The 23,373-nt window shown below is 43.3% G+C and overlaps 1 protein-coding gene across 1 annotated transcript in view; it reads left to right on the top strand.

Moving 5' to 3' along the window:
• Positions 1–22,462: 22,462 nt before the first annotated feature.
• The window catches only part of tmprss15 (transmembrane serine protease 15), a 102,127-nt gene continuing 101,216 nt past the window's right edge, over positions 22,463–23,373 (top strand). The window contains exon 1 of the mRNA XM_073044819.1: positions 22,463–22,696. Coding sequence (XP_072900920.1) covers positions 22,549–22,696 — 148 coding nt within the window. The 5' untranslated portion in view covers positions 22,463–22,548. The remainder of the gene's footprint in view (positions 22,697–23,373) is intronic.

Below are 23,373 nucleotides of genomic sequence, written 5' to 3'. Positions count from 1 at the left end.
TGCAGCTCGATGACCTTCGCGTGGTCAGGGACAGCGAGGAGGTGAAAGGAGTTACAGGCAGGTGGTCACACCGGGGCCACGGGAGACAGACAAGTGGGTCACGGTAAGGAGGGGGAATGGGAAGAGTCAGGTATGAGAGAGTACCCCTGTGGCTGTACTCCTTGATATTAAGTACTCCTGTTTGAGTACTGTTAGAGGCGACAGCCTACCTGGGGGAAGCGGAACTGGCTGTGCCTCTAGTACAGAGTGTGTGGCTCAGAAGGGTGGGGAAAGGAAGAGGAAGGCAGTAGTGATAGGGGACTCTATAGTTAGGGGGTCAAACAGGCGATTCTGTGGACGCAGGAAAGAAACTCGAATGGTAGTTTGCTTCCCAGGTGCGAGGATCCGGGATGTTTCAGGTGTTTCAGATTGCGTCCAAGATAGCATGAAATGAGAGGGAACGCAGCCAGAGGTCATGGTACATGTTGGTATCAATGACATAGGTAGGAAAAGGGAAGAGGTCCTGAAAAAAGACTACAGGGAGTTAGGAAGGTAGTTGAGAAGCAGGACTGCAAAGGTAGTAATCTCGGGATTACTGCCTGTGCCATGCGACAGTGAGAATAGGAATAGAATGAGGTGGAGGATAAATGCATGGCTGAGGGATTGGAGCAGGGGACAGGGATTCAGATTTCTGGATCATTGGGACCTCTTTTGGGGCAGGTATGAACTGTACAAAAAGGACGGGTTGCACTTGAATCCCGGGGGACCAATATCCTGGCGGGGAGGTTTGCTAAGGCTACTGGGGAGAGTTTAAACTAGAATTGTTGGAGGGTGAGAACCAAACTGAAGAGACTGGGGAAGAGACGACTGGCTCACAAATAGAGAAAGCTTGAAGACAGTGTGTGAGAGAGGATAGGCAGGTGATAGAGAAGGGACGTGCTCAGACCGAAGGTTTGAGATGTGTCTGTTTTAACACAAGGAGTGTTGTGAACAAAGCGGATGAGCTTAGAGCGTGGATCAGTACTTGGAGATATAATGTTGTGGCCATTGCAAAGACTTGGATGGCTCAGGGACAGGAATGGTTACTTCAACTGACGGATTTTAGATGTTTCAGAAAGGACAGGGAAGGAGGCAAAAGAGGTGGGGGCGTGGCGCTGTTGATCAGAGATAATGTCACGACTGTAGAAAAGGTGGACGCCATGGAGGGATTGTCTATGGAGTCTCTGTGGGTAGAGATTAGGAACAGTAGGGAGGGTCAATAAATTTACTGTTTTTTTTTATTGGCTGCCCAATCAGGGATATTGAGGAGCAGATAGGGAAACAGATCCTGGAAAGATGTAATAATAACAGAGTTGTCGTGATGGGAGATTTTAATTTCCCGAATATCGATTGGCATCTCCCTAGAAAAAGGGGCTTAGATGGGGTAGAGCTTGTTAGATGTGTTCAAGAAGGTTTCTTGACGCAATATAGATAGGCCTACAAGAGGAGAGGCTGTACTTGATTTGGTATTCACAAAGAGTGGTTGTAGATGGGTGATATTGTGCATGGAGGTCGATCACCAGTGGGGTGCTTCAGAGATCTGTTCTGAGACCCTTACTCTTCCTGACTTTTATGACCTGACTTAAATGACCTGGATGAGGAAGTGGAGGGATGGGTTAATAAGTTTGCTGATGACACAAAAGGTTGGAGGTGTTGTGGATAGTGTGGAGGGCTGTCAGAGGTTACAGCAGGACATTGATAGGATGCAAAACTGGGCTGAGAAGTGGTAGATGGAGTTCAACCCAGATAGGTGTGAAGTGGTTGATTTTGGTAGGTCAAATATGATGGCAGAATATAGTATTAATGGTAAGACTCTTGGCAGTGTGGAGGATCAGAGGGATCATGGGGTCCGAGTCCGTAGGACACTCAAAACAGCTGCGCAGGTTGACTCTGTGGTTAAGAAGGCATATGGTGTATTGGCCTTCATCAAATGTGGAATTGAATTTAGGAGCCGAGAGGTAATGTTACAGCTATATAGGACCCTGGTCAGACCCCACTTGGAGTACTGTGCTCATTTCTGGTCGCCTCACTACAGGAAGGATGTGGAAGCCATAGAAAGGGTGCAGAGGAGATTTACAAGGATGTTGCCTGGATTGGGGAACATGCTTCACGAGAATAGGTTGAGTGAACTTGGAGTGAACTTTTCTCCTTGGAGTGATGGAGGATGAGAGGTGACCTGATAGAAGTGTACAAGATGATGAGAGGCATTGATTGTGTGGATAGTCAGAGGCTTTTTCCCAGGGTTGAAATGGTTGCCACAAGAGGACACGGGTTTAAGGTGCTGGGGAGTAGGTACAGAGGAGATGTCAGGGGTAAGCTTTTTACTCAGAGTGGTGAGTGTGTGGAATGGGCTGCCGGCAATGGTGGTGTAGGCAGATACGATAGGGACTTTTAAGAGACTTTTGGATAGGTACATGGAGCTTAGAAAAATAGAGGGCTATGGGTAACCCTAGTAATTTCTAAGATCAGGACATGTTCGGCTCAACTCTATGGGCCGAAGGGCCTGTATTGCACCTGGGAGGCAAACTACCATCTGAGTTCCTTTCCTGCATCCACAGAATCACCCGTCTGACCCCCTAACTGTAGAATCCCCTATCACTACTGCCTTCCTCTTCCCTTCCCTACCCTTCTGTGTCACAGGGCCAGATTCTGTGCCAGAGGCACGGCCACTGTTGCTTCCCCCAGGTAGGCTGTCCCCCACCAAAAGTACTTAAACAGGAGTACTTATTGTCAAGGGGTACAGCCACAGGGGTACTCTCTAGTACCTAACTCTTCCCCTTCCCCCTTCCTGACTGTAACCCACTTGTCTGTCTCCCGTGGCCCCGGTGTGACCACCTGCCTGTAACTCCTCTCTATCACCTCCTCACTCTCCCTGACCAGGCGGAGGTCATCGAGCTGCATCTCCAGTTCCCTAACTTGGTCCCTCAGGAGCTGCAGCTCGATACACCTGCCGCAGATATAGCCATCTGGGTGGCTGGGAGCCTTCAGGACCCGGCACATCTGACACCGAGCGCAGAAAACTGGTGTCACTCGCATATAACCTCCTTTCTGCAATTAACACAGTTAAACCTACCTTGCCTCGAAACATTACCGCCTAAGCCCATTGAGCCAAAGCCCTATCACTTTGCTGCCTCTCACTCCGCTGCCCGCTCCAAACGCTGCCCACTGGATATGGCGGTCTTCTTTTTAAACCTTCCGCACGCTACTGGCTGACGTCACGCGCCTGCGCAGTCTCGCCTCTTTTACCCCGAGTAGTAAAAAAAACTCCCTTCCTTCAGAAAAATCAGCCGTTCACTCGCAGCCTTCTTGCTCCGTATGTCAGTAAAACACAATGAATGAACATAAACTGCAAATGGTAGAACAAATATTACTCACCTGCAGAGTCATGGAGCATATTAACAGGCCCTTCAGTCCATCTAGTCTGTGCCAAACTCTTAAACTACCTAGTCCCATTGACCTGCACCCAGACCATACCCTTCCATACCCCTCCCACTCATGTAGCTATCTAAACTTCTCTCAAATGTTGAAATCGAACTGACCTCCACCACTTACACTGACAGGTTGTGTGTTACAAAGTTGCAATAATGGCAGATTTCTGGGAAGGCAGTCTTTCCAACAATACTGGCGTGTACTGCATTCCTATGGGTGTGTAGTGGAACGCCGTGCGCGTTGCAACATAACATAGAATTGCCGTTTGAGATTGTGGTAACCGAGTGAGTCAATGGCACTCCAGCAAAAATCTGTAAAATGAACATCGGTAAATGCCTGCACAGGGTGGTGATCTTCACCAGATGGCTCACTGGCAAAACAAGGTGAGCCGGTTTCAGAATGTCGTTCGTTCAATGTCTATCACTTCACCAACCTCAGCTCTGAACTGATCCACAGCCACACACAATGCTGGAGGAACTCAGCAAGCCGCAACATCTGTGGAAAAGAGTGAATGGTCGATGTTTCAGGCCGAGCCCCTTCATCAGGACTGGACAAAAAGATGAGAGGTCAGAGCAAGAAGGTGGGGGGAGGGGAGGAAGAAGTACAGGTCGTAGGTCATAGGTGAAACGGGGAGGGGTGAGGTAAAGAGCTGGGAAGTTGATTGGTAAAAGAGATAAAGGGCTGGAGGAGGGGGGATCTGATAGGAAAAAGTAGAAGATCATGAAAGAAAGGGAACAAGGAGGAGATCCAGGGGGAGGTGAAGGGCAGGTAAGGAGATAGGAGAGACAGGGAAATGGCTCTGGGTCAGTACTCGGAGGAGTTTAGAAGAATAAGGAGGGATCTCTTTTAAATCTATTGATCATCGAAAGGACTTAAAGGGTGAATATGGAGAGAACGTTTCCTTCAATGGGGGAGTCTAGAACCAGAGGGCAAAGCTCAGAATTGAGGGACATCTATTTAAAACAGAAATGAGGAAGAATTTCTTTAACTGGAGGCTGTAGAATTCATTTCCCCAGATGGCACCAGAGATCATCATTGACTTTCTCTGGGCTGTGGACTGTGGCTGTGGAGGCTAAGACAATGGATATATTTAAAGCGGAGGTGAAATGATTCTTGATTAGAAGGGTGTCAAAGGTACAGGGAGAAGCCAGGGGAATAGGGTTGAGAGAGAGATGGGTCGGATAGGGAAAATTCGATTGGCTGAATGGCCTAATTCTGTTCCTATGACTTATAGTCTTATGTGTGGCCTCAACAACAATTTATGGCTGGAACAAAATGTCTCGGCTCCGATATTCTGTGTCCTAACTAATAAAGGCCAGCGTTCTGTATACCTTTTTCACCACCCTATCTACCTTCCAACATACAGCTTGTTCTTCCAGGTCTCTCTGTTCCATGCACTCCCCAGTGTCCTGTCATTCATAGTATAAGTCCTATATGGTCATATACATTGAAACATCAACGTTTTACCGAGCACATCAAAGAAATACATTCATGTGTTTATTTTTAACACTTGAGAAATTTAAATGACCTTTGATTATCAAATGCACATAAAGCTATTCTTGACTGATTTTTTACCACTTACACAGGTAAGATTTATTAGGTATTTCTCCATAGATATAGCACTTGAATTTATAACCATGTGATTCACTATCCTGACACTGTATATAATAAAGTACTCAGAACATTATCATTATTTATGACTATTGTCTTGTCATGATCCACGGGTTACATGATGTAATTCACAAACGTAAAGGATGTCTGACCTACCTCGCAATTCGACTTTATGTTCATGAACCAATTACCCATGTCAGACTATTCCCACCAGGCAGACATTGCTCCAGAGGAAGCTTGGCTTGTTAAACTGTATCTACAGGCAGTTTGCCCTTCGGGAGTCAGTGAGGCAGTGATGATAAGACCATAAGACATAGGAGCAGATTTAGGCCATCCAGCCTTTCGAGTCTGCTCCATCATTCTATCATGGCTGATTTATTATGCCTCTCAACCTTATTCTACTGCCTTCTCCCTGTAACCTTTAATGTCCTTACTAATCAAGAAACTATCAGCCTCTTCTTTAAATAAGTGTCCATAGCCATCTATGGCAAATAATTCCACAGATCCACACCCTCTGGCTAAAAATATTCCTCACTATCTCTGTTCTAAAGGGGTGTCCTAATCTGAGGCTGAGATCTCTGATCGTTGACTCCCCCTCTGTAGGAAACATCCCCTTCATGTCCACTCTATCAAGGCCTTTCAATATTTGGCAGGTTTCAATGAGATCTTCTCTCATTCTTCTAAACTCCAGCGAGTACAAGCCCAGAGCCAGCAAATGCTCCTCATACATTAACCTTTTCATTTCTGGGATCTTTCTCGTGAACCTCTTCTGGACCCTCTCATTCTTTCTTAGATAAAGGGCTCAAAACTGCTCACAATACTCCAAGCGTGTACTGACCATTGCCGTATAGAACCTCAGAATTAAATCCTGGCTTTTATATTCTAGTCATTATGAAATGAATGCTGGAATTCTGCTTATTCCTGCCAGGCAGACTTTACTCCAAAGGGAACTTGATCTGTTAAACTGTATCCGCAGGCAGTTTTCCCTTTCGGGGTCAAGTGTGACAGTGATGATACTGGTTACCGCAGAACAAATTCAGTTCAAACATTCAAAGATTCAAAGTATATATGCAGAATACAAATCTGCAATTCGTCCTCCCACAGGCACCCACAAGACAAAGACCATGGAACCTATCCAAGAAAACTTCAAGCACCCAATCCTCATGGTTGCTCTCCGCGAATTGTAGTAAGGCTCCTAGGAACAAGATGTTATGTTTAATGGGGTAATAGGTTCAAAAGAGTGAAATGAACAGAAGTGATTGAGAAATTGGATCTGTACTAAAGCTATTCCCATCAGGGGAGACAATTCACACCTCCAGAGCTGAGGTCTCAGAAAACTAGTGAGTAGCTAATATTGTTCCTTTGTTTAAGAGAGGACAGTGGCAAATCCAGGAAATTATTGGCCGCTGATTCTCAGGTGAGTGGCAAGGAAGCTATCAGAGCACTGTAGTAGCATGATTGCTCAAGTTGAATATGATGTTCGAAGTACAAAGAGAAATTATTATCAAAGTACATATATGTCATCATCTACAAACCAGAGATTTGTTTCCTTGCGGACATAGACAATAAATCAGTGCACCATAGTGGAATCAATGAAAGACTGTGTTCAACAGGGTGACCAACCAGTGCAAAGACAACAAACTATGCCAATGCAAAAACAAAAGAAATAATAATAATAAATAAACAAACAATATCAAAAACATGGGTTGTAAAATCCTCAAAAGTGAGTCCATTGGTTGTGGAAACAGTTCAGTGATTGAGTAAGTAAAGTTGAGTGATCCACTTTGGTTCAGGAGCCTGATGGATAATAACTGTCCCTGAAACAAATGGTGTGAGACCTGAGGTCCCTGCATCTTCTTCCTGAGAAGTGAGAAGAGACCACGACTTGGGAGGTGGGGGTCTCTGATGATGGATGCTGCTTTCTTGAAACAGCGCTCCATGTAGAGGTGCTCAATGGTTTCTGCTAAGGGTTTTTATTGATGGGTTGTCAGGCAGCTACAGAAGCTGATCTGGGATCTATGGTGCAGTGTGGGCAATAGTAAGTGCCCTTTAGTTGTTCAGTCCCTCCTTTCGCAGCTGCTGCTTGTTCTCTGCGGCACAGCAGAGATCGATCTCACGTGGCACATCTTCCTCTTGAACAGATTTCTTCCAAGTCAATCTATAGAGTGCTATGTCTTCCCAGTTTTTAGATTCCTTTGGAGAGTATTCATAGGATGGAGTGTATGTGCATTTAGAAAAGCACAGCATAGTTAGGGACTGTCAGCGGGTCACAGAGCCATAGATACTAAGCACTGTGGCCCATCTAGTCTGTGCCAAATCATTATTCTGCCTAGTCCCATCAACCAGTGTCTGCACCATAGTCCGCCATACGCTTCCATCCCATCCATGTACTTATCCAAACCTCCCTTAAAAGTTGCAATCAAACCCATGTCCATCACTTGTGCTGGCAGCTCAAGCTACACTCAACCCAGCATCTGAGTGAAGAAGTTTCCCCTCAGGTTCCCCCTAAATATTTCACCTTTCAGCCTTAACCTATAGTTCTAGTCTCACCCAGCTTCAGTGGGAAACGCCTATCTGCACTCAGTGTCCACTTTATTAGGTACACCTGCTCATTCATGCAAATATCTAATTAGCCAATTGTAGGAATCAAAGAAAGATGTCAACAAAATAGAGAGAGTACAGAGGAGATTTACTAGAACATTATCTGGGTTTCAGCACCTAAGTTACAGAGAAAGGTTGAACAAGTTAGGTCTTTATTCTTTGGAGTGTAGAAGGTTGAGGGGGGACTTGATAGAGGTATTTAAAATTATGAGGGGGATAGATAGAGTTGACGTTGATAGGCTTTTTCCATTGAGAGTAGGGGTGATTCAAATAAGAGGACATGAGTTGAGAGTTAAGGGGAAAAAGTTTAGGTGTAACACGAGGGGCAAGTTATTTACTCAGAGAGTGGTAGCTGTGTGGAACGAGCTTCCAGTAGAAGTGGTAGAGGCAGGTTCAGTATTGTCATTTATAGTAAAATTGGATAGGTACATGGACAGGAAAGGAATGGAGGGTTATGGGCTGAGTGCGGGTCAGTGGGATTAGGTGAGAGAAAGTGTTCGGCACGGACTAAAAGGGCCGAGATGGCCTGCTTCTATGCTGTAATTGTTATATGGTTATACGGTTATTATATGGCAGCAAGTCAATGTGTAAAAGCATGCAAACATGGTCAAGAGGTTCAGTTGTTGTTTTGACCAAGTATCAGAATGGGGAAGAAATGTGATCTAAGTGACTTTGACCATGGAATGATTATTGGTTCCAGACAGGGTGATTTGAATATCTCAGAAACTGCTGATATCCTGGAATTTTCACGCACAACAGTCTTTAGAGTTTACAGAGAATGAAGCTAAAACGAAAAAAAAAATCCAGTGCATGGTAGTTCTGTGGGCGAAAACTCAAGTCTTCAATTCCCGGCAACATACTTGTCAATTTTCTCTGTATTCTTTTGTTCTTATTGATATCTTTCCTGTTGGTAGGTAATAGCACGGCCTTGTGCTACAATAAGGACCATATTAAGGCAGAAAGGGTTAGGTGTCATTCACTTAATTACTTTGGCACAACCTCATGGATTGATGGCCTGTTCCCGTGTTGGTCAGCTCCATGTTTTATACTCAGTGCACTGTATTCACCTTTGATGCTCAACTGTCTTCTGTGATACATACAAAATGCTGGAGGAACTCAGCAAGTCAGGCTGCATCAGTGGAGAGGACTGATGGAGCTTCTCAGCCCAAAACGTCAACTGCTTATTCCTCTGCTGCCTCACCTGCTGAGTTCCCTTGTGTGAGTTACTGTGGATTTACAGCATCTGCAAAATCTCTTGTATTCTTGTCCTATGAGATCATTTAGAAGCATAAGAAATAGTGAATAAGCTAAGTATTAGGGGCAGCATGGTAATGTAGTGGATAGCATTATGTTTTACAGTGCCAGTTGTAAGACTGGGGTTCAATTCCCACTGCCGCCTGTAAGGAGTTTGCACATTCTCCCCATTACCACAAGAGTTTTCTCCTGGTGCTCCAGTTTCCTCGTCCAGTTCTCCACGTCCCAAAGATGCATCGGTTAGCTCTGCTGGAAGCCTAGTAAGTTGTGGGCATGTGATGTTGATGCCAGAAGCCTGGTGACACTTGCAGGCCGCCTCGTGCATATCCTCGGACTGTGTTGGGCATTGACACAAATGACGTTATTCACTGTATGTTTTGAATTTTTGGTGTACATGTGCCAAGTAAAGCTAATCTTTAATCTTTAAGATCAGGAATAGAAGAAACAATTCTGCTGTGCCAGCTGTCCCTGTGATGATTGGACAACCAAACATGAGATGAATTTCACAAATTTACATTTAGTTTTTGAGGTTCAAGGTGATCTGCTGAATCCATTAAATGATCCCTGTAAGATTCAAGTTTCATGTCTATTTATTATGTGCGCACCGAAACACAGAGTGAAATGCATTGCTTGAATTAACAACCAACACATCAGAGAGTGGGCCAGGGGCAGCCCACAAGGATTTCCACACATCCTAGCACCAACAAAACATGCCCACAATGCTTGGTAGAACAACACAGAACACAACAAAGCACGACAATCAACAAAACAACAATGGCAAAAGAAGCCCCCATCCTCCCTCCCGCCCATACACAGTCCTCTAACCCAAAGACAGTCCATCTTCTTGGGTCGCCAGCATCCATTGGGCTTTTATTCTGATACAGCTGCACAGATATTGGGCCTTTGGCTAACCCAGCCGATATGCAGACTCAGGCCTCCAGCCAATGACTTCCGGACTTTTGATTTAACCCTTGACATTGACAACAGGAGCCATCCGTCACTGAACTCTGATCACACCGAGTCGGGGGTCATAGGTCCTCATACTGCCTTCCTGCATCCTGTACGGCATCAAAGAAGGAACCCTGAAATAATCAGGATTCCCTTTGCTTTAGTTAGGAAGTATCTACATATGAAGACATTGGTGCTACATGTGGTGTCAGGATTAATTACCTAGTTGTTTTGAACAGGTAATAGTTGATGTGTTTGCAAAATGTTTGGCCATTGAGGTAGATTCGCTTCACACTTACTGTCTGTACTATACATTATTCTAGTTCAAAGTACGTCATTGATTTTCTCTGTGGACAAAGTTTAAGTGATTCAGGTTAATAATGTTCTTCCTTATTGACTCACTTCTTTTAGATTTCCCTTTTCTTTCTAAATCAATCATTTGTTTTGAAAGTAGAACAAGATAAAGGGTGAACCTCCAGCTGAAAAAGGTAGAAACAGTGTAGGGAATGTTGACAACATTCAAATCATGGAGCTTTGACAATGGAGAACTTTGGGAACTTTCAAATATTAGCAATGGAAAAGGATAAGCAGGATTTTAGGAATAATATGAAAGCTTTAAATTCACCAGCCTAGATTAGAAACAATCTATTTTGATGTAGGTTAAGACATATGTTAGGTCTTTTCTCTTTCAGAGCAAAGGGGGATGACAGGTGACTTGATAAGAGACATAGATTGTGTGGACAGCCAGAGCCATTTTTCCCAGGGTGGAAATGGCTAATACAAAGGGGCATAATTTTAAGAGAACACATACAAAATGCTGGAGGAACTGGAGAAAGGTGATTGGAGGAAATTATAGGGGGATGTCAGAAGCAGGTTCTTTACTTAGAGAATGGTGGGTGCATGGAACATGCCACAGGGGTGGTTCTAGAGGCAGATACATTAGGCGTATTTAAGAAACTTGGGAATTTAGTGGATCTTTGGAATTCTCTACCCAGGAAGATTGTACAGGCTCAATTTACTTCAAGTATTGCAAAATGGAGCTGGATGATCAACCAGAGCTTACAATGGGAAGAGGTTGAAGTCACTGACTCCTGGTACCAAATCTTTTGCTTTACCTTGGCCTTAGCTCCACTCTCCTTCCAGATGCAGGTCACCAGCCTGTGGCAGCATTCAACTCCTGATACAAAAGCCTGAAAGCATGTTATCATCAGGCTCAAGGACGACTTCTACTCAGCTGCTATAAGACTATTGAATGGTTCCCTTGTGCAATAAGATGGACTCGTGACCTCACAACTACCTTGTTAAGACCTTGGACTTTATTATCTGCCTTCGCTGTTGTTTTGCTGTAGATGTTGCATTTTATTCTGCCTTTGGTGGCATCCGTCAGTCTCGAGAGACCATGGATTTGCGCCTGGAGTTTCCAGGGTTGTATGGGAGACCGGCAGTTGCCCAAGCTGCAGGCCTTCCCCTCTCCACGCCACCGATGTTGTCCAAGGGAAGGGCACTAGGACCCATGCAGCTTGGCACCGGTGACGTCGCAGAGCAATGTGTTGTTAAGTGCCTTGCTCAAGGACACAAACACGCTGCCTCAGCCGAGGCTCGAACCAGTGACCTTCAGGTTACTAGTCTGATGCCTTGCCCACTAGGCCACGCGCCAACATGTGTTCACATCACGTCTTCACACTTCTGCCTTTATATACTGTATATATACAGTACTGTGCAAAAGTGTCAGGTACATATATACAGTGCCTGTAAAAAGTGTTCATCCTCCTTGTAAGTTTAGATGCTTTATTGTTTTACAATATTGAATCACAGTGGATTTAATTTAAGACACCTGTCCCACACCCCTCCCGCGGCACTCCACCATCACCATTCTCAGCATTCTTTGCTCCTGTCAGATTTACAAACTCACTCTCCACTCCATGGAGTACTGTGCATATAAATATATATATAACTATATAAAATATACAGTATATGTATTATATAAATTAAAATAAGTAGTGCAAAAATAGTGGGGTAGATTTCATTTGTTCATTGTCCATTCAGATATCTGATGGTGATGGGGAATAAGCTGTTCAACAAATGTTGAGTGCAGACTTTCAGGCTTCTGTACCTCCTCCCCGAGGGGAGTAATAAGAAGAGGGTATGTCCTGAATAGTGGGGAGTCCATCATGAAGAATGCTGCCATTTTGAACATAGTACAATACAGCACAGGAAAAGGCCCTGTAGCCCACTATGTTGTGCCAAACTAACAAAATTAATCACCAACTGCCCAACTGAACTCATCCCTTCTACACATACATTTACATTTCCTGTTCATTCATGAGTCTGCCTGTGAACCCCTTGACTTCTCAATCAGAATCACATCTGTTACAGATGGTTAAATAAATAGGCTTGCCAGCACACTGTGTAAGGGTGATTCCTCATGCAGGGGCACTTTTTGACTACCTGAAACTCTGAAAAATGAAATTTCTTGAAACTCTGTTTTGTTTATATTATAACCTTTATTTTGGCCTCCAGAATGAAGACCAGATCTTGGTATTGATTAACCTTTAAGGGAACTTTTATATTTTAAGGCAATTTTGTAGAGTTTTCCTGGATGAGTGTCATTACCACCACACTATCAAAATACTGAATTTAATTGAAAATGAAATGATAAACAAAGATTTCAATGTCAATCCTGCAAATAAAAACTATGCCCATTACTAAATCAGTTTTAACTTATTTTAAGGACATTCAGAATACAATTTTGAGAAACATTTTCTTAAGTGTGTCAATATTTTCCTTGACTAAACAAAAAAACATTTGTGTACTAGTTACACTGTGGAATTTTAACCCTTTTTGTCAGAATGCTGGATTTGGCATCAAAGCACTTGATCCCAGCAAATGAGTTCAGTCAATATTACTAAACAAAACTTTATTTCCCATCAAAATATGCACTGTGGTAAAGACAAAATACTTTTGACATTGACAAACAATGGTTTTTGTTTAACATTAACTGACAAAACATCTGTCCAACTAGAAGAAGCAACACTTACAATTAAAAACACGTTCTTACAGTCTGCACTAGTTATCAAAATTCCACAAGAGATCAGAGTTTTTAAGGCAGGCAGCTATAGAGGTTTGTTAAAAACATCCACATGAAACATGAAAATAGACAGCCTAGCTAAACTAGGCATTGTCTAGACTTGTTAAAAGTAATGCTTACAAAACATCTACCTAACCCTCCCCAATTCTGGAACAAACAGCAATTCAAATTTCAAACCGATTATAAAGATCATTATTGTTCAGCAATCCACAAGAGAGAATACATTTTTAACACTGACAAAACAGTCACTCAATCCTCTGCACACTGTTTTTTAATCAGTAAGACTTATGAGACATTCACAGAAATCAAACAACTCTGAAAAAAGCAAAACTTGAAATTTAAAGCACCTTCTTTATAGTCTCGATTAGTACATAGGTGAAGCTTTAGGAAGATGGAGGTCAATCTGTTCTTGTTGTGGGCCTGTTGGAGCTTCTGATGGTGTATCTTCTGCTATACTATCTGTCTTTTCATATCAGCGGCCCTTTTGAATCTTTGATTAACTTTTCACTGTTGTTTTTTGTCCCTGTTCGTGCTTTGATAATTATGAGATGACCTTATGCTTTCCTGTCTCCCTTCTTTTTTGTATCTCTCTCCTTCTCTTTCAAGGTACTGCTGATATTTTACTGGGTCTTTAATTGTGTCTCTGTATTTTTTGATCAGTCCACTGATGATTTTGGGGCTATCTTGCCAACTTCACCACCAATTGACATTTCTCAGTATTTGAAGAAAAAGTTGGCTTAATCTTGCACTTGCGAACTCGACTAGATAGTTAGCTTGTAAATGTAATTTTATGTACAGAAATAAAGTGAAGTTATTTATTTCTCAGTTAAAACACTCAATTAGTAACTTCTTTGGTGATATCATGTAATAAACATACTCTCAGATCAGGAAGTATAAATTTTTAAATTCTTCACATTTCTGGACATCAGAATGTCAGTCTCCTGCCATGACAGCCATATGCTCCCCTGTCACTTCTTATTTCCATGGCAACCACATAAACAGTTTGTAAAAAACTTGATTGGTCTCTAAAATGTGTTGTGTTTTGGTCGTGTTCGGGACAGCAGTTCTTCATCATAAAACTATGCAAATTATATAAAAAATAACCCATGTGAATTTGACATGTATTTTAAAAGTTCTTGTGAGAAAATACAAATCAAAAGTTTCATGAATTTAATACTTGTCATTACCTTATTTTGAAGACAAAGTCACAGAGTCTGAGTAAGGGACAAGCCCAAAGTAGTGAAATTCTCCCTTACTCAAGTTTTTAACTCACTTAAAAATTAACCATATAACCATATAACAAATACAGCACGGAAACAGGCCATCTCGGCCCTTCTAGTCCGTGCTGACGTTTACACTCACCTAGTACCACCAGCCCGCACTCAGCCCATAACCCTCTGTTCCTTTCCTGTCCATATACCTGTCCAATTTTACTTTAAATGACAATACCAAACCTGCCTCCACCACTTCTACTGGAAGCTCATTCCACTCAGCTACCACTCTCTGAGTAAAGAAATTCCCCTCATGTTACCCTTAAACTTTTGTCCCCTAACTCTCAAATCATGTCCTCTTGTTTGAACCTCCCCTACTCTCAATGGAAAAAGCCTATCCACGTCAACTCAATCTATCCCCTTCATTATTTTAAATACCTCTATCAAGTCACCCCTCAACCATCTACGCTCCAACGAATAAAGATCTAACTTGTTTAACCTTTCCCTGTAACTTGGGTGCTGAAACCCAGGTAACTTTCTAGTAAATCTTCTCTGTACTCTCTCTATTTTGTTGATATCTTTCCTGTAATTCGGTAACTAGAACTGTACACAATACTCCAAATTCGGCCTTACCAATGCCTTGTACAATTTTAACATTACATCCCAACTCCTACAATCAATGCTCTGATTTATAAAGGCCAGCATACCAAAAGCTTTCTTCACCACCCTATCCACATGAGATTCCACCTTCAGGGAACTATGCACCATTGTTCCTAGATCACTCTGTTCTACTGCATTCTTCTATGCCCTACCATTTACCATTTATGTCCTATTTGGATTATTCCTACCAAAGTGTAGCACCTCACACTTATCAGCATTAAACTCCATCTGCCATCATTCAGCCCACTCTTCTAACTGGCCTAAATCTCTCTGCAAGCTTTGAAAACCTACTTCATTATCCACAATGTCACCTACCTTAGTATCATCTGCATACTTACTAATCCAATTTACCACCCTATCATCCAGATCATTAATGTATATGACAAACAACAATGGACCCAGTACAGATCCCTGAGGCACACCACTAGTCACCAGCCTCCAACCTGACAAACAGTTATCCACCACTACTCTCTGGCATCTCCCATCCAGCCACCGTTGAATCCATTTTACTACTTCAATATTAATACCTAATGATTGAACCTTCCTAACTAACCTTCCATGTGGAACCTTGTCAAAGGCCTTACTGAAGTCCATATAGACAACATCCACTGCTTTACCCTCAACAACTTTCCTCATAGCCTCTTCAAAAAATTCAATAAGATTTGTCAAACATGACCTTCCACGCACAAAGCCATGCTGACTGTTCCTAATCAGACCCTGTCTATCCAGATAATGATATATACCATCTCTAAGAATACTTTCCATTAATTTACCCACCACTGACATCAAAATAACAGGCCTATAATTGCTAGGTTTACTCTTAGAACCCTTTTTAAACAATGGAACCACATGAGCAATACGCCAATCCTCTGGCACCATCCCTGTTTCTAATGACATTTGAAATATTTCTGTCAGAGCCCCTGCTATTTCTACACCAACTTCCCTCAAGGTCCTAGGGAATATCCTGTCAGGACCCAGAGATTTATCCACTTTTATATTCCTTAAAAGTGCCAGTACTTCCTCCTCTTTAATTTTCATAGTTTCCATAACTTCCCTACTTGTTTCCCTTACCTTACACAATTCAATATCCTTCTCCTTAGTGAATACCGAAGAAAAGAAATTGTTCAAAATCTCCCCCATCTCTTTCGGCTCCACACATAGCTGTCCACTCTGATTCTCTAAGGGACCAATTTTATCCCTTACTATCCCTATGTTATTAATATAACTGTAGAAACCCTTCCGATTTATTTTCACCTTACTTGCCAAAGCAACCTCGTATCTTCTTTTAGCTTTTCTAATTTCTTTCTTAAGATTCTTTTTACATTCTTTATATTCCTCGAGCACCTCATTTACTCCATGCTGCCTATATTTATTATAGATCTCCTTTTTTTTCTGAACCAAGTTTCCAATATCCCTTGAAAACCATGGCTCTCTCAAACTTTTCACCTTTCCTTTTAACCTAACAGGAACATAAACATTCTGTACCCTCAAAATTTCACATTTAAATGACCTCCATTTCTCTATTATATCCTTCCCATAAAACAAATTGTCCCAATCCACTCCTTCTAAATCCTTTCGCATCTCCTCAAAGTTAGCCTTTCTCCAATCAAAAATCTCAACCCTGGGTCCAGTCATTTCCTTCTCCATAATTATATTGAAACTAATGGCATTGTGATCACTGGACCCGAAGTGCTCCCCAACACATACGTCCGTCACCTGACCTATCTCATTCCCTAACAGGAGATCCAACACTGCCCCTTCTCTAGTTGGTACCTCTATGTATTGCTGCAAAAACCTATCCTGCACACATTTTACAAACTCCAAACCATCCATCCCTTTTACAGAATGGGCTTCCCAGTCTATGTGTGGAAAATTAAAATCTCCCACAATCACAACCTTGTGCTTACTACAAATATCTGCTATCTCCTTACAAATTTGCTCCTCCAATTCTCGCTCCCCATTAGGTGGTCTATAATACACCCCTATAAGTGTTACTACACCTTTCCCATTCCTCAATTCTACCCAAATAGCCTCCCTAGATAAGCCCTCTAATCTATCCTGCCAAAGCACCGCTGTAATATTTTCTCGGACAAGCAATGCAATACGTCCTCCTCTTGCCCCTCCGATTCTATTGCACCTGGAGCAACGAAATCCAGGAATATTTAGTTGCCAATCACACCTCTCCTGCAACCATGTTTCACTAATAGCTACAACATCATATTTCCAGGTATCAATCCATGCTCTAAGCTCATCCACTTTTCTTACAATGCTCCTAGCATTAAAATAGATGCATTTAGGAAACTTTCCACCTCTTCCTCTCAGATTATCCCTAACGATGCAATCAACTTTTTATCTTTTTCTTCCTTCTCCCCTACATCTTCGGTCTGAGCGCTCCCTTTCTCTTTCGCCTGCCTATCCTCCCTCACACATTGTCTACTAGCTTTCTCTGTTTGTGAACTAACCTCCACTCCTCTAGTCTCTTCAAATTGATTCCCACCCCCCCCCCCCCAACCATTCTACAAACGTTTGTAGTTTAAAGTCTCCCCAGTAGCCTTAGCAAATCTTTCCGCCAGGATATTTGTCCCCCTAGGATTCAAGTTTAACCTGTACTTTTTGTACAGGTCACACCTGCCCCAAAAGAGGTCCCAATGATCCAGAAACTTGACTCCCTGCCCCCTGCTCCAATCCCTCAGCCACGCATTTATCCTCCACCTCATTCCATTCCTATTCTCACTGTTGCGTGGCACAGGCAGTAATCCTGAGATCACTACCTTTGTGGTCCTTCTTCTCAACTGCCTTCCTAACTCCTTACATTCTCCTTTCAGGGCCTCTTCCCTTTTCCTTCCTATGTCATTGGTACCTATATGTACCATGACCTCTGGCTCTTCACCCTCCCACTTCAGGATATCTTGGATGTGATCAGAAACATCCCGAACCCTGGCACCAGGGAGGCAAACTACCATCCGGGTCTCCTGATCGCATCCACAGAATCGCCTATCTGACCCCCTAACTATCGAGTCCCCTATTACTACTGCCTTCCTCTTCCTTTCCCTACCTTTCTGAGCTACAGGGCCGGACTCTGTGCCAGAGGCACAGCCACTGCTGCTTCCCCCAGGTTGGCTGTTCCCCCCAACAGTACTCAAACAGGAGTACTTATTGTCAAGGGGTACAGCCACTGGGGTACTCTCTAGTACCTGACTCTTCCCCTTCCCCCTCCTAACCGTGACCCACCTGTCTGCCTCCTGTGGCACCGGTGTGACCACCTGCCTGTAGCTCCTCTCTATCACCTCCTCACTCTCCCTGACCAGACGAAGGTCATCGAGCTGCAGCTCCAGTTCCCTAACACAGTCCCTCAGGAGCTGCAGCTCGGCGCACCTGGTGCAGATGTGGACCTGGGAGGCTAGAAGACTCCAGGACCTCCCACATCTGACACCGAGAACAACAAGCTGCCCTCACACTCATACTTCCCCTTTCCTCAAATAACAAGAAAAACTGAAACCTAAACCTACCTTGCCTTGCCCGCTTCCGCCTAAGCCCGTTGAGCCAAAGCCCTTAAGCCTTCACTCTGCTCCCAGGCTCACTCCACTGCCTGCTGTATAAGGCTGTGTCCTTTTTAAATCTTCCCCGCTTCACTGCCTACCATCACACTCCTGCGCAGTCCTGCCTCTCTTAACTCCGATGAGAATAAGAAAAATTCAAGATGGCTCCCGCTGCACTCCCATTCTGATCCTCTGACTTCCTTCTCCAAACCAAAGAAAATATTCTTCTTCAAAGAAAATATTATTTATGAAGCATACTGAAAACGAAGTTTAGAGTTACCATTACCTAACTTTCTTCAGAAGGCTGCAGACTCAAATCCATACATGTTGGAAGATCAGGCATCATCTATAGAAGTGAATAACTAGTCATCATTTCGGGGCTAGAACTTTATATCATGAGGCTTTCTAAGGCATTGGTCAGATTGCACAAGAGTATTGTAAGCAGTTCTGGGACCCTTATCTAAGAAAGGATGTGCTGGCATTGGAGAGGAGTCAAAGGAGGATCTCAAGAAATTGAAAGGGTTAATATATAAGAAGAATTTGATGCCTCTGGGCCTGTACTTACTGGAGTTTAGAAGAATGAGGGAGGATCTCATTGAAACCAACCAAATATTGAAAGGTCTAGATAGAATGGATGTGGAGAGGATGTTTCCTGTAGTGGGGAAGCCTACAAACAGAGGACACAGATTTAAAATAGAAGAACATCCTTTTAGAACAGAAATGAGGAGGAATTTCTTTAGCCAGAAGGTGGGGTATCTGTGGAATTCTTTGCCAAAGGAAATCAAGTCATTGGGTATTCTGTATGTAAAACTGAAGTTGATAGGTTCTTGATGAGTAACGGTGTCAAAGGTTATGGAGGGAAGGCAAGAGAATGGGATTGAGAGGGTTAATAAATCAGTCATGGTGGAATGGTGGACCAGATCCAATACGCTGAATGGGCCAATTCTGTTCCAATGTCTTATGAGCTCCTCCAGCATTTTGTGTGTGTTGCTCTGGATTTCCAGCATCTGCTGAATCTCTTGGGATTAAGATTCAAATCCACTTCAAGAAGCAAGAGCATACCTAGGATAATCTGCAGTGAGAGAGAATTTTATTGTTAGGATTGTGGGACCAGATATGATTCAGATGTCTGTTCACTTATCCTTCAGGTGAATATGACAAACTTGTTGAGACAGTGCCATTTTCAAGTGCTTTGAGATACCTGCTGAAGAAGTCAAAGGTCATTGAGCCATAGCTCCAGTTCCATAATGCTTTCTCCCAGGATCTGCAGCTCAGTGCACCTGGTGCAGGTGTGTTTATCCGGGAGACTGGAGGTCTCTAGACTCCTCACATTCCACACAGGCTACAAAACACTGCCCCTGGAGCCATTCTACTCTGCCCAAACAGATGGCAACTGAAGAAATAGGAATAAAAAGAGAAAGTTGCCAGATACTTTACCACACCTAAACAATTTGGAGATCAACAATGCTATAAGTGATGATGTGATCTCCGGAAAACCATCTCAAGGGCTAAGACTAGACTGGAATCAATGAGGGATGCTCGACAGCTGTGGCAGGGTTCGAATGCCAACTTCCTCCAAAGTTAAATCTTGCAACACAGGGGACAGCAGAGCTTCACTTTCAGCTGAGCTCAATGCCTTCTCTGCTCACTTTGACCACCAGAACAAGCGGAACCGTCACACACTCCCATGTCTCCCGATGACTCTTTGGTCTCACTATCTGAAGATGACACGGGGGCTGCCATTAAGAGAGTGAATCTAAGAGAAGCAGCCGGTCCGGATGGAGTAGCTAGCTGACTACTGAAGAGTTGTGCTTATCAACCAGCTGGTGTATTCACAGATATATTGAACATCTTGCTCCAGCAGTGTGTGGTACTCACCTGCTTCAAGCAGGCTTCAATCATATTCGTGCCCAAAAGGAGTGTGATAACCTGTCTAAGTGACTATCGCCCAGTGGCACTTACAGTACATCCACAGCGGTGAAGCGTTTTGAGAGGCTGATGTTGAAGCATATCAGTTCCTGTCTGAGTGGTGACTTGGATCCACTCCAATGTGCCTCCTGAAGCAAGGGGTCTACAGCAGCCACCATCTCATTGCCTCTTCACATTACCTTGGAAAATCTGGACAGCAAAGATGCATACATCAGGATGTTCTTTATTGATTACATCTCAGCATTTAATACCATCATCCCTTCTAAACTAATCAGTAAACTCCAAGACCTGGACCTCGATACCCCCTTGTGCAATTGGATCTTGGATTTCCTCACTTGCAGAACCCAGTCAGTTCAGACTGGCAAAATTATCTGCTCCACAATCTCCATCAGCACAGAAGCACCTCGGCGATGCGTGCTTAGCTTTGTGCTCCACTCACTTTGCACCTATGACTGTGTGGCTAGGTACAGCTCCAACAAGTTTGTTGATGAGGCCACTATTGTGGGCTGTATCAAAGATGCCTGGGGCAGATTGAATATTTGGTGGAGTGGTGTGAAAACAACAAGCTCTCACTCAATATCAATAAGACTAAGGAACTGACTGTAGATTTCAGTAGAGGGAAACCAGATGTCATGAGCCAGTAATCATCGGAGTATCAGAGTTAGAGAAGGTCAGTAACTTTAAATTCCTGGGCGTCAGTATCTCAGAGGACCTGTCTTTATATAATTACAAAGAAAGCATACAGCACTTCTATTCCTCAAGAGTCTGTGGAGATTCAACATCATCAAAAACCTTGGCAAACTTCCATAGATGTGTGGTGGAAAACTTGCCGACTGGCTGCATTACAACTGGTATGGGAGCACCAATTCCTTTGAGCGGAAAATCCTACCAAAGGTAATGGATTCAGCCCATTACCTCACGTGTAAAGCCCTCCCAACCATTGAGCCCGTCTGCATGAAATGTTGCAGTAGAAAAGCAGCATTCATCATCAAAGATCCTCAGCACCCAGGCCATGGTCTTTTCTCGCTCTTGCCATCAGGTAGAAGGTACGAGAACCTCAGGACTCGCACCACCAGGTTCAAGAACAGTTACTACCCCTCAACCATCAGGCTCTTGAATAAAAGGGGATAAGTACGCTCATTCGATTTCTGGTGTTTCCACAATCAATGGTCTCACTTTAAGAACTCTTGATCTTGTTATTTCATACTCATTATTTATTGCTATTTATTTATATTTGCATTTGCACAGTTTGTTGTTCATTGATCCTGTTTATAGTTACTGTTCCATAGATTTGCTAAATATGCCCGCAGGAAAAAGAATCTCAGGGTTATATGTGATGACGTGGATGTACTCTATTCATAAATTTTGCTTTGCCTTTGGATGAGGAGTGACCTAATTGAAACCTATCGAAAGGTGAAAGGTCTTGATAGAGTTGACATGGAGAGGATGTTTCCTATGGTGGAGAGTCTAGTACCAGAGGACACAGCCTCAGAATAGAGAGGCATCCTTTTACAACAGAGATGATGAGGAATTTCTTTAGCCAGAGAGTGGTGAATCTGTGGAATTTGTTGTCAGAGTTAGCTGAGTTCACCAAGTCTTTATGAACATTTAAGGCAGAGTTTGATAGATTCGTGATTGTCAAGGCTTGAAGGGATATGGGGAGAAAGCAGGAGATTGGGGCTGAGAGGGAAAATGTATCAGTCGTGATGAAATGGCAGAACAGACTCGATGGGTCTAATGGCCTCATTTTGTTCCCATGTCTATAGTTTAATGGTCCTATGGTTTTATTAAGGGTGGTGGTGATAGATCTCTGATCATGTCAATAGGTGTGATGGCAATGTAGAAGCAGGGACAGTTTATTCCTAGAGGGTCCTCCTTTGACAAGGTGCTTGGAATATGGTTTTGTCATAATGGACACCCAGACTTGGGGAAGGCACTGCATTAAAGCAAACATGTTCTTCACCACTCTCAAGTGTTACAATACTCAGCTGATAATTAATGTTTACCTACATTCTTTCTTGTGGTTTATTGGCTGCCTGTTCACAGTTCAGGAGATAAGAACCTCCATAGGCTTGTCATGATGATGTTGTCCTCTGACCTTGCCTTTTGTAAAGGAACCTGATTAAAATTACTTTAATCAATATGGAAGTGATAGGTCTTCCACCAATAGAAGTAACCACTTTCGATTTTTGACAGTTATATTCGGGAGGCACGAGCTTATAGGAAGGCTTCACGTCAAGGTGCGAGTATCAGTTGCAAGATGAAGAGCAACATGAAGTACTTCACAAATAGGAGGGTGCTCAGCATGTTCGAAATGCAGCTCATTAGTTTGTTCCTCCTGCTGCTGGCGGTGTGTGTGGGTCTAATCACCGTTACTTGGCTCGCAATTCACCAGCCCAAAGGCCAGGGTGAGTCTGCTCTAAATACAGTTTGATCCATGGGTTATCAAATCAGGTCAGGACTTTATTACCTGGAGAATGAGGGGAGTTTTGATAGGGGTATACAAAATTATGAGGGATATAGGTAGGGTAAATGTAAGCAGGCTTTCTCCACTCTGGTTGCGTGAGACTAGAATTGAAAGTCATAAGTTAAGGGTAAAAGGTGAAATATTTACGGGGAACCTGAGTAAGAATGGCTTCACTCAACAGTGGTGGGAGTGTGGAACAAATTGCCAGGGAAAGGAGTGGATGTGGTTTTGATTGCAACTTTTAAGAGAAGTTTGGATAGGTACATGGATGAGAGGGCTATGGAGAGGTATGGTCCAGGTGAAGGTCAATGGGGAGACTGGGCAGAGTGGCGTGGATTAGGTGGGCCAAAGGGCTTGATTCTGTGCTGTTGTGTTCTATGACTCCAGAAATTCTGCAAATGCTGGAAATCATGAGCAATGTTCGCAAAATGCTGGAGGAAATCAACAAATCAGGCAGCATGTATGGAAGGGAATAAACAGGTGACATTTCTGGAAGAGACCCTTCATCAGGACATGTGGGTCTCAACCCAAAATGTAGAATGTTTATTCCTGTCCATACATGCAGCGGGAAGAGGTATGGCCTAGTTGGTGGCGATCCTTGATATCAGATTTTGCTGC

This window comes from Hemitrygon akajei, chromosome 5 (assembly GCF_048418815.1).
Source record: "Hemitrygon akajei chromosome 5, sHemAka1.3, whole genome shotgun sequence".
Classification (NCBI taxonomy): domain Eukaryota; kingdom Metazoa; phylum Chordata; class Chondrichthyes; order Myliobatiformes; family Dasyatidae; genus Hemitrygon; species Hemitrygon akajei.
This window is presented reverse-complemented; position numbering and strand designations above follow the sequence as displayed.